Source organism: Lissotriton vulgaris, unplaced genomic scaffold (assembly GCF_964263255.1).
Source record: "Lissotriton vulgaris unplaced genomic scaffold, aLisVul1.2 SCAFFOLD_607, whole genome shotgun sequence".
NCBI lineage: Eukaryota > Metazoa > Chordata > Amphibia > Caudata > Salamandridae > Lissotriton > Lissotriton vulgaris.
Window position 1 is genome coordinate 721,235 of NW_028250684.1, and position 13,022 is coordinate 734,256.

Genomic DNA, 13,022 nt, shown 5'->3' on the forward strand with positions numbered 1-13,022 from the left:
TATATGTAGCAATCTTAAATGTCTTGAGTACAGTATTACAGTTTTAAACATTAATGTCTCCTTTACTTTAGGGACATGTAGTTTTCTTTGCAGGATTTAGATACAAGAGGGTTGACCCTACGTCAGGGTATGTTTTGGAACTGTTGTTGTCCAAATTTAAGCTTAATTTCAGTGTACCCTTACATGAGGGTGTTTTTTTTTTGGTTTTTTTTTTTTTGGTTGCAGGGTCTGGGACCCTGCGTGCGTAAGACACCTTGTGCAGCACGATAGATTGATGCAGGGTTATTTTCCCTATGTGCGTCCCCACATGGAGAGCACTTTACATATTACGATAGATTGATGCAGGGTTATTTTCCCTATGTGCGTCCCCACATGGAGAGCACTTTACATATTACGAAAGATTGATGCAGGGTTATATTCCCTACGTGCCTTCCCTCTTGGAGAGCACTTTACATTTTTGGTGTCCCTTTTAGTTTGGGGCAGGACTTAGGGTTTCAGCCCCTTTGTTCACATTATGTGTCTTCCTACACGGGAATATACAAACGGTTGTCCCTTGTTAATGGTGGGGGCAGGATTTTGGGTTTCAGTCCCTCTATTCCACATTACGGTTGTCCCTTGTTAATGGTGGGGGCAGGATTTTGGGTTTCAGTCCCTCTATTCCACATTACAGTTGTCCCTTGTTAATGGTGGGGGCAGGATTTTGGGTTTCAGTCCCTCTATTTCACATTACAGTTGTCCCTTGTTAATGGTGGGGGCAGGATTTTGGGTGTCAGTCCCATTATTCAACATTACATTTTCAACTATATTTATTTTTTGCATTTGAGAAGGGGGATGGTTATATTGTATTCAGTAGCCATCTTTCCTTCCTGTCTTGGGTTCCTTTCCCTCTCGAGGTGCGGTGTTCCCGTCATCCCTGGGTCTGGACTTTTGACTCTGTTTTTAAATTGTTCATTTTCTCTTCTTGACATTCTCTTCATTTATGGGATGTGGACTATTTATGTATGATGTACATATATGTTTATAGTTAATTGCTTGTTCATTGTTTTGCATTCGCTCTTTCTTTTGTTCATTAGGGAAGAGGTATGTAGTGTCCTCACATGATGTTTCATTCCCTATGTTTCTTCTCTCTAGCTGCTCAGCCTGTGTGTGTGTCCTCTGTATGGAATGTTGGTGCGTGGACCTTCTCTAGAGTGCCTGAGTGACTGGATGAGGTGTGACAGTTGGTGAGAGAGGCTGAGCAGCTAGCAGGCTGCTCCTGGTGGGGCTGTGATTTGTTATGAATTACCACCTGTTATCTTATTGCTGAATAAACCTACTTGGTTTACAACATACCATCGTAGCGTGGTTACTACACATATTTCATGACACACCACACACTTACAAGCCGAAATATGCATGGCCAAGTGCTTTGTTCCAAAGTTTGGCACATAGTTGATATAAATGTATTCATTATACGTGACTTGTCGCAGGCAGCAGGACGGAGGTTATTGCACTGTTGTAGAACAATTGTAGTGCTAGTTTACCAGATGAGCGGTGTCATTTAGACAATTGCCTTGTGTTTCAGGTCCACATGTTAAAATACGTCAGGAAATTTTACATCATTTTTAGAACCCTTGGAAGCCTGCCATGAACATTCCAGACTGGGGGAAGTCCAAGTTACAGAGGAGTAACTCCTTCCTTTTCTGAGGACTGAACAGAGCTTAAATCGTAGTATTGTGATGTTAGTTCCTCCAAAGAGCACTGTTCTTGATAGGTACAGTGTCTGCTGCTTATGTGGTCTATAAAGTATACCACTTTTGCTGCTACCTCCATGTCCTGATTTTGAAGTGGAAAAAGTTGGCTAAAGTAGGTAAGAACAAAGTGGGCTGATTAGGTACTGCAAAGTTTTTACCCCCGAGCACCGGCAATGTGCACTGGCATGCACCACACACACAACCACACACATGCAACCACACACACATGCAACCACACACACACGCAACCACACACATGCAACCACACACGCAACCACACACACGCAACCACAGACACGCAACCACACACACACAACCACACACGCAACTACCCACACACACACACACAACCACCCACATACCCACCCACACATGCGCAACCACACACACGCAACCACACACACACGCAACCACACACACACGCAACCACACACACACGCAACCACACACACACGCAACCACACACATGCAACCACACACACATGCAACCACACACACATGCAACCACACACATGCAACCACACACGCAACCACACATGCAACCACCCACACAACCACCCACACAACCACACACACACAACAACCCACACACACACAACCACCCACACACACACAACAACCCACACACACACAACCACCCACACACACCCACCCCCACACGCAACCACCCACACACAACCACACAACCACACAACCACACACACACACAACCACACCATCAGTGCACACTTTCACCAGATACAGACACCATCAGTCCTCAGTGCACGTTTTCACAGGGCACAAACACCACCAGCTATCAGTGCAAGCTTTCACCGGGCACAAACACCACCGGCCGTCAGTGCGCGCTTTCACCAGGCACAAACACCACCAGCCGTCAGTGCAAGCTTTCACCGAGCACAAAGACCACTGGCCGTCAGGTCACGCTTTCACCAGGCACAAACACCACCAGCCAACAGTGCACGCTTTCACCAGGCACACACACACCACCAACCGTCAGTGCACGCTTTCACCAGGCACACACACACACCACCAGCCGTCAGTGCACGCTTTCACAAGGCACACACACACACCACCAGCCATCAGTGCACGCTTTCACCAGGTACACACCACCAGCCGTCAGTGCACGCTTTCACCAGGTACACACCACCAGCCGTCAGTGCACGCTTTCACCAGGTACACACCACCAGCCGCCAGTGCACGCTTTCACCAGGCACACACACCACCAGCCGTCAGTGCACGCTTTCACAAGGCACACACACACACCACCAGCCATCAGTGCACGCTTTCACCAGGTACACACCACCAGCCGTCAGTGCACGCTTTCACCTGGCACACACACCACCAGTGCATAATTTCTACAGGCACACACACCACCAGCCATCAGTGCACACATCAATTGTTAACGCATCCACAATTAATTATTGTAGCAATCGCAATATGGTGCACTTTACTTTTAATAAATAAATGCAAAAGTACTCCTCCAAAGGGAGACTTTCTGGATCCGCAGGCTCCAGACCCTTATTCCTAATGGACTAAATGACAAATTAGATCTCATTTGTTTTCTGTAAAACACGTACTTTTTGAGCCCGTTGGTCACTTGGAACAGAATGACACTTACACATGTAAACATACATACACTGAAATTTTGGGTGGGAGTGAGTTGCCTACTGTTGATACCATACCCTGTAGATTGTAAATAGGTAGGAGTCATTATGATTTGAGATCTAAATGCCCTCTGTGTGTATCTGCAAATGCAATTGGTCACTTTAACTATGATTAGGTACAGTTCATTTATATGTTCAGATATGCACCATTAGATGTTTGAAAGAGTCCGTGTGATATTTTAATATATTGCATTGTAATGATCCAAACATGTTAGGATTGATTTGGCACACACACACCACCAGCCATCAGTGCACGCTTTCACCAGGTACACACCACCAGCCGTCAGTGCACGCTTTCACCAGGTACACACCACCAGCCGTCAGTGCACGCTTTCACCAGGCACACACACCACCAGCCGTCAGTGCACGCTTTCACCAGGCACACACACCACCAGCCGTCAGTGCACACTTTCACCAGGCACACACACCACCACCCGGCAGTGCACACTTCCACCTGACACACACACCACCAGTGCATAATTTCTACAGGCACACACACCACCAGCCATCAGTGCACACATCAATTGTTAACGCATCCACAATTAACTATTGTAGCAATCGCAATATGGCGCACTTTACTTTTAATAAATAAATGCAAAAGTACTCCTCCAAAGGGAGACTTTCTGGATCCGCAGGCTCCAGACCCTTATTCCTAATGGACTAAATGACAAATGAGATCTCATTTTTTTTCTGTAAAACACGTACTTTTGAGCCCGTTGGTCACTTGGAACAGAATGACACTTACACATGTAAACATACATACACTGAAATTATGGGTGGGAGTGAGTTGCCTACTGTTGATACCATACCCTGTAGATTGTAAATAGGTAGGAGTCATTATGATTTGAGATCTAAATGCCCTCTGTGTGTATCTGCAAATGCAATTGGTCACTTTAACTATGATTAGGTACAGTTCATTTATATGTTCAGATATGCACCATTAGATGTTTGAAAGAGTCCGTGTGATATTTTAATATATTGCATTGTAATGATCCAAACATGTTAGGATTGATTTGGCACACAACTCATAATGAATGTTTAAAATGTCCCTTTTGCACTCTCTATTCTTTTGACACTCTACTTAGTTAATGGCGGTTTCATCATTGCTCTCCGTGCAAGGTTGGCGGCAGGTCTATTCATAAACTTATGCACTTTAGAACGGGCGATATTATCGCTCACCGTTCAAAGATGGCGGCGGGTGTAATTACTAAGCAGAACATCGTCGATTCGGTTACAAACTAATTTAAATGTCAGAGTGGCAAGCGAACACGTTACCATCCAGCGCATGGATTAGGTGACGGTGGTTGATCATTACGATCGAGAGAATCAGGTGAAATTACATTAACTAACATGTTTCGCTCAGAGCGGTAGTCCGTTGTTGATGTCTATTGGCGCAGCCGTGGTAATAATGAGAGAAGGACTAAGCGTTTTGCACCGACATTCGGGAAGAACGCTGTGACGGGTTACAGTTTCACCTCATCCGGTAAGGGTCGTTAAAGGCATTTCCTTGACTATTTTCTGTTTAAGAAATAGTTGTACGCTGGCCAGCGTCTGACAGCTTGTCGTTTTTTCCGGCAGGTTTGTTAAACTATGAGCACTTGTCGAGATTGATGCTTTCTACGTAAGGCTCGCAGGTAAATTTCTCGGTAAATGTCCTGGAGTAGCAAGTGAATGCCGTGCGTATTCTTTACTTTTAGCGTGTTTTGACGGTAATTTCCTCTTTTCTTGTACAGGCTCTTGATACAATGACATCATAGATAAGGTGAGCGTCATTATTCTTCACATGCAATAAAGGTTTGAGTAACCTTTGCTGCACGGGTGGTCTTACATAAATTTCCTTCGATTTTTCCTTTTCTCTGCAGATTTTCACGCAGATAGTCATACAGGTAACAGGTCATTCAATACAGGGAAGAGTAGGTGAACACCTTGTTGAGTAGGTGCATATATCTAAAAACAAATTTGGTTTTGTTTTTCCGCTCAGGTCATTCAATTTCATTTGGGCATGTTGGAATTCACAAATTCCGTTGTACTAGCGGTAAGAAGTCTGCACAATACAGAGATTAGATTTCTAATTTTCTCCTGCATCGATAGTAATGTGATTTCTTTTCTTTCTTTTTTTCTTTTCTCACACACAGACCCCTGACGAAGGGGCTCTTGCCCCGAAATGCATTGGGTGTTGATGAATTGCTTTGATTTGGAGTTGTATGAACTATGTACTTTACAGGCACTTTACATGTGAATATAGAATTTGTTTCTCAACAAAGGAAAATTTAAATGTAAATGAGATGTTTCTGTTTATTGCTTGCAAAAATTAAAAGAATGTACTAACGTTAAAATTGAATTTGAGTAGTGCGTACTGGTGTCCTGGTAGTGTTTATTACCAGGCCTTACGCACTTTACTTTTAAACATATTCATCTAAAGCGCAGCATGCCACCATTGCTACAAAAAAAAATCACATTTTTTGGCCTACAATTTATAGACTTTTGTTGCAATTCGTGTTGCAATATTTAGCAATGCCAATAGCTCAAACTTAATTAATGCGAGACCTATTGCATTGCCAATGCTTGTTTGTGAATTGTTATCATACACAACACACTGTGGCAAGGAGCTGTGACTGCTGCTCTGAGCCAATTAAGACACAGAAAAGTGGACCTCAGCTGTCGATGTTCATCGGAGCCAGAGTCACACAAGACACTGAGCTGTCACTGTTAATCTGAGCCTGCATCACACACAACACAGCAAAGCAGCTATTACTGTTTATATGAGCTGTTTCTGTTCATCGAAGATGTCATCACACACAACACAGTGCTGCAAGGAGCTAGCAAATTTCATCTGAGACACTATCAGGGGTGGCTCCTCAGCTATGGTGGAGGAGCGTCACCTCACTGATGAAATGCAGCCGACAGAAGAAAAAGAAAATGACAATAAAGCTAATTTATTGTCATTTTATTTTTAATTCCAGTCTGCCGTGTCTAGGGCATGGCGGGGCAATATTGCAGTGTCACACAGCAGAGGAAGGAGGAGTGGTAGCCACTGAAAGTGCGCATGTTGGTTTGGCTGGCTGTCCACGGTTGGCCAAATCAACATGCGCACTTGGATATCTCCAGACTGTTCCCTGGAGATATCCTAGGGCCTAGGGGGACAGGCTCCCAGTCCCTGCAGGAGTGTATAACCGGATCACACCGATCTGCCCAATCCAAGCACTTCTTTCATGCTGGGAGTAGTAGCATGAGAGCAGCGCTGGCATTGTGTGCAGTCCAAGATCCTGTGCTCCTGGGGATTGCAGTGCCGGGACTGAAGCAGTGGAGCAGCGAGGCATGGAGCAGGAGCAGAAGATCATGGAGGCTGGCAGGAAAGGTAAGTTTATATTTTTTATTATTACTTTTCTTTTACTGCCCTCTCCTCTCCGCCCCCCTCCACCCCACCTCAGATTGGCAGCAGCCATCGCTGGTCACTATCACTCACAACAGTGGGCAGAAAGTAACTGCTGCTGGTCTTTTTAGCTAGTATCACCGAGAACCCATTGTTCCAAGGAGTTGGCACAGTTCCTCTGATCCAGGCATTGACCCACTTACTATGCTACATGCTAAGATTTGTCTCTGTTCACCTGAGCTGATATCACACAAACAAAATTGCAGCAAGCAGCTGCCTCTGTTCCTCTGAACCACTATGACATGTAGCACCATGCAGCAGTGGGCTCTCTCTGTTCCTCTACGCCAGGATGATACTCAAAACAGTGCAGAAAAGAGAAGTCTCTGTTCTTATCAGACAGTATCACAACCAAACATAGCACAGTGCATTAAGTATTTCAATCTGCTTATCAGAGATAGCTTCTCACACATGGGACAATACCTGATGCCTCGGGAAAAGCGGCTCCTCAGATTCTGGTCTCTACAGAGAGTTGAAAAGTAACAAGAACACCAATTTAGAAAGATTGCATAATGTTTAAATGGTAGTACTGTAATCATTCAAAAGACTTGGCCAGTAAAGCTAGACCTCAGTTTTCCTCATGAAGGGCCATCACTGTTTAACATTGCAAGCAGTTTGGCAAAACGTTAGAACCCAATTCTGTTACGTAAAAACAACAAGAGCACTCCGTTGTACATGACAAGATTCTAGTTTGTGTTTTTAAGGTTAACATTCTGTAGCAGACGCATTACATATTTTAGCTATCTGATCAGCCCTGCAAAAGGAGGCAATGTTTTTCTCTAGGTAACTTGGACAAAACATACATCCAAGCCAGGATGACCAAGAAACCCCTGTGCACTAGCTTCTGAACCAATTACTGGGAACCTGGCTACAGACATTTCCCTTTCTGAACAACTAAATCAGAATAAGTTTAGAGACTCCCAACCAGCTGAGACCTTGCATGTACTTCGCACACACTGTAACAAACAAATTCAAAAGCCAAGCCAAATTACATTGCACAGCAAATGCAAAGTACCAAAAGTCAAGATCCCTGTTACACTTTATAGTGTGAGCAACTTCCTCCTACTCATTCTGGATTCTCGAATTGTAAAATGGCCAAAGAGATTCAAAGTTTTATTCCTGGAGACATTTATCTGAGCCATTTACTTCTCAACCCATCAACTAAATTGGCAAACCAGCTATTGTGTCTGGGACAAACTGTGTCCAAATATTAAGAAACTGAGATTGCAATCACATGACATAGACTGCTTCCAAATCATGACCTGCTGTACATCGGTTTCATAAACATCTTCTAATCAACCATCATTTACTCCACCACATTTAATTAAAGGAAAGTAATCTTGTTTGTTAAAATAATGAACATTCGCCATTACAAATCTCTCTGTCACAGGCAAAATCTATTAAAAGGGCAGTATTCACTGGAATTCAGGAACAGATTACCACAGACAGTGTCCTTGGCACCAATTGATCTGGATTGTGTCCCGAACATGCCTTTCAGCACGGCGATCATGCCCCTCATGCCCCTCATGAGCAAGAATTACATTTTTTATACTGGCCAAGGTTTTTGGCATCTTACAACACTGTTGAAAGGATTTGGGAATGTTACTATGATCAAGGCATAGATTAACTTACTATGCTGCATACTAGGATTTGTAACTGTTCTTCTGAGCTAGTGTCATACAAAACAAATTGCAGCGAACAGCTGCCACTCTTCCTCTAAGCCATTATGACACACAGCACAATACAGCAGGCATCCACAGATTTACAAGCGGCTCTTCTCATACAGGGGACTATACCTGATCCATTGGGCACAGCGACTTCTCCAATCCTGGACTCTACAGAGAGATGAAAAGGAACAAGAACATACATTTTGAAAGATTGCATAAGGTTTACATTTTCATATCATAATCCTTCAAATGATTTGACCAGTAAAAGTAGACCTCTGTTTTCCTCTTGAAGGGCAATCCACTTTTAATACTGCAAGCAGTTGTGCAGAGCGTTAAAATCCTTTTCCTGTATGCAAACATTTGAAAGAGTGCTTAGACCTTCATGGCAAGATTTTAGTTTGTGTTTTTTAGGTTACCAGAATATTCTGTAGCAGACACATTAAATCTTTGAGCTATCTGATCGGTCCTTCACAAAGCGGCAATGTTTTCCTCTATGTAACTTAGACAAAGCATACATCCCAACCAGGATGATCAATTGGAAGACTTGACTTGACTGTACATTGACTTCAAATGCAATCTCTGAAAATCACTCAACACATTCTACCTCCACCCTTACCAAAGGACACAGCATGAACATGAAGTGTGTAAAGCCGAGCCCTTCACCTACAATGCTTTTGAAATTCTATGCACTGACTTTTGACCCTTGCTGTTTAGTATAAAAAAGCAAAAGCCACCAATTACTGCGAATCTGGCTTCAGACATTTTCCTTTCTGATCACCTATATCAGAATAAGTTTGGAGACAAAAAGTCACAACCATCTTGGAGACCTTGCTTCTGGTTCACACATACTGTAACAAACAAATGCAAAAGGGAAATCAATCTACATCGAACAACACATGCACTTTAAAATGTGAGCAACTTCATTCTTTCATTGTAATTGACCCTTGTAATTGTCCTTGGCAATACACGATTTCGATTTTGTCCCCAATGTGCCTTTCAACATTGCTATCATACAACTCATGCCCCGCATCCGGAAGAATTACATTGTTTATCTGCGCCAAGGTTTTTGGCATTTTACAAAATAACAGGTCATCAACGTCTACAACAAGGCCATTGACTGGTAGATCCCATTCCTGAAATGACAAACAAGTGTGGCTAAACAGCGTCTTCTCATAAGGAAGTCTGTTGAGCAACGTTAAGATGGTGGACATGCATTAGGTAGCTCTGCTGGATAAATCCGGGTTATCCAGAGTACTCCTGCTTCCATCCATATCCTGAACAGTTGCGGCGCCTTGATCTTGTGCCTGATGATGACCATCAACCGATGGTACAGGCCGTTTGCGGGTAGGCCACCTGTGAAACCCCTAGTGACTGTTGCTGCACAAAGCTGGCTTGCTGCTAGCGGTACAGGCCTGCTGGTGTATTGCAATCCAGCAGTTGCTTCGCTGGCATCTCTGAGGTAACTGCAAGTGGAGTGGGGGGCCTCTGCTGAGATCAGGCTACTGAGGACATGGTCATCCGGTGTGAGCATATTGAGGGGCATGAGGAACCTAGTTTGGGCCCGGTCCCTGCTGGCATGCCGCTGGCTTAGCTGCGACTGTGTTGCTGCCACTGCCTGATTGGCTGCGCTGACTTGGGCCCTCCCATTTGGAATTGAGTAAAAAGCTCTGCTCTGTCGGTGCGGTTGCCAAGATGCTGCTTCCCTGGGAGCCGGAGGAGTGGAGAAGAAGACATCTGGTCTGACGGTTGGAGCTGGGGCATGCTCCCAGGCATGGCGTGTATGATGCCCCTCCCCCCTTCGGTCCTCGCATCAACGACTATTGCGGGTGCATGGAACATGCTGCTGCCGAACGGTCAGCGGCCCTGAACTGAAGCATCCAAGAGTACTGATGGTGCACAGCCCCCCCCAGTGCAGCCTCCATACCCCCCTGGGGACCCAGACAGGCGGAGGAGCCAGAAACCTACCGCTGTTGCCTTCCCCACATGGCATAGGAAGCTGCAGCTGCATCATCCACTTGTGGTAGATACCGGGGGTTGAGGCGCTGCACCCTTTAGGCACATGCAACTGGCCCATGTGCCAAACTGGGCCCTGAATGTTGAGACAAACACTGACGCAACAACCTTACTGACCCTCTTGCCCTAACCAGGGACTCTGCCTGCTTACCCAAGCTAAAGAGCAATAGCTGCAAGTGCACTCATTGCTGTTGAGTGGGGACATTTTACAAAGCTTGCTAGACTGAAGTGACTAATCTGACTTGCCAATCAACTCCCTGTGCTCCAAGCCAACATGCAGTAGCACCAGTGCTCAATCTGTGCTGGTGACTGCAGCAAGCCCCAAGGAGGCCCAGTTGGGGCCACCTGCGCCTGGATAGGAGGCCTCAGCTGCTCGTGCTGTAGCACTTCAGCGGACTTCCAAGGCACTACGAAGCAGGCCCACCCCATGTGCTTTCTGCCCCTTGATTGTGCACTGGACCCAGGGGACATCCCCTCTTGATAAGCTGCCTCTGAACGAGCGCCATCAACCCACCCACAAAGATATCTAGCAGGGTGCTGCAATGGTCTGCCACACCGTGACTGTAGGTGCCCGTGATCACCCCTGGTCACTACAAGAGAAGTTGGATAAGGTACAGCACGCAGTGGAAAGGACCCGCACAACACTGTGAACATTTGTGTCTCCTTAGAAAGCAAGAGCAACAGCATAGCAATAGACTTTAATCTGCTGCACACATCATCGTAAACTAGCAGACAAACTATGCATGGCAGAGTTGACCATTGCTGAACTCCGTTGGCATTCAAAGAACTGGTATCCTAAGTCCAGCTGCTGACAGATTTTGTCCACCCCTTGAGGACAGGGCTGAAGAAGCATAGGGCCTCTCACGCAGAAATAAAGTGCGCATGGTGAGTCTCTTGGAAAGCATCAAAGGATGTAACCCTGTTAACGATTTGGGCAACTGGCTGTGAAACCTGCTTCTGCCCGATTCCCTCATGCAGTTCTTCTCAGTAGAATGTATGTATTGCATCCTGACAAGGAGGCCTCCATCAGGCTCCAGCCCCAGTCCAATGCTAATTCGCTAACTACATTATCGTGACAGGGACATCATCCGACAGGAAACCAGGAAACTTGACGAAATTGTTGTTGATAATGCCCGCATTGTGCATTTCCCGAACTACACAGTAAAAGTGCAACAGCACAGAGCCTCCTTCCTAGCTGTCAAATGCTATGTGTACTAATCCTGAAATATTTGGTGCTCTTCCCGGTGAGATGGCAAAGCAAGCTTTTTTAACTCACTAGAAGATGCTTGGGAATGGCTGTAGGCCTCAGGACTCAAGTCGCCCTGTCAAGCCGCCGGAGCGGAGCCCAACACTGGGGGACAGCGAGCAATGAGACAGCCTCCTAGGATTGTGGCTGCTCCTCCCTCCCACAAAGGTTCATAAGGGGAGGTTCACGGGCGAGGAGCTGTGACCTGACCTGGTCAGACCCGGTCGCTCCTCCCGCCGCGTGGTCCACCCAGAGTGTGCCTGGCCTCCTCCTGCTGCCTACAGAGTTCTGACCCTGCTGGTTTGGCCCCCTGACCGTGCCTGCCCTCTTTGCCTGCTTGGTTGTTTGGTAAATTGTATCGCCGTAAATTGCCTCGCTATTGTACTTGTATTTGTTTGTTTCGTCATTTTTAGCGCATTTCACTTTTATTGTCCCGTTGTAACTGCTTGTTCCCTGCCCCACCCCGCTCCCTGCCGCTGCTCCCCCGCGGCCCCACCCACGCTCCCTCCAGCATCACCGCACCGCTCACCCCCCCACTCGCCACCCCGCTCCCGCCTCCCAGCTGCTCCTCCCTCCCACAAAGGTTCATAAGGTGAGGCTCACAGGCGAGGAGCTGTGACCTGATCTGACCTGGTCAGACCCGGTCGCTCCTCCCACCGCGTGGCCCACCCAGAGTGTGCCCGGCCTCCTCCTGCTGCCTAGAGAGTTCTGCCCCTGCTGGTTTGGCCCCCTGACCCTGCCTGCCCTCTGTGCCTGCTTCGTTGTTTGGTAAATTGTATCACCGTAAATTGCCTCGTTATTGTACTTGTATTTGTTTGTTTCGTCGTTTTTAGCGCACTTCACTTTCATTGTCCCGTTGTCACTGCTTGTTCTCTGCCCCACCCCGCTCCCTGCCGCTGCTCCCCCGCGGCCCCACCCACGCTCCCTCCAGCATCACCGCACCGCTCACTCCCCCACTCGCCACCCCGCTCCCGCCTCCCAGCTGCTCCTCCCTCGCCCCGCCCCCCCAACTCTCCATTTATGGCAGAGTGCATGCGTGCGCGCAGCGTTGATGCGCAGTGGGCATGCCGATTGTGCGCCAAAGGCTAGCCAGTATGCGCCCGTCCGCGCCTGGACCGCGCCCAGCGCCAGACCCTCTGGTCCCCGCAGCTGCCAGCCCACCCGCCGGACTTACGACACCGCCACCCTCAACGCACTCAACACAGGCCGAATCCCCGGCTGCCACCGAGCCACCCCAGGACGCAGCCACAGACCCTTCACCTGCCAATC

General features: G+C 46.9%; 1 protein-coding gene across 2 annotated transcripts in view; it reads right to left on the reverse strand.

Annotated features, from left to right (window-relative positions):
* The window catches only part of LOC147663162 (uncharacterized), a 92,095-nt gene that overhangs the window by 46,266 nt on the left and 32,807 nt on the right, over positions 1 to 13,022 (reverse strand). For both annotated transcript variants that reach the window (XM_086950622.1, XM_086950623.1), the window contains exons 2-3: positions 8,624 to 8,662; positions 7,251 to 7,289 (exon numbers count right to left, since the gene is read on the reverse strand). In XM_086950622.1, coding sequence (XP_086806748.1) covers positions 7,251 to 7,289; positions 8,624 to 8,632 — 48 coding nt within the window. In that variant the 5' untranslated portion in view covers positions 8,633 to 8,662. The remainder of the gene's footprint in view (positions 1 to 7,250; positions 7,290 to 8,623; positions 8,663 to 13,022) is intronic.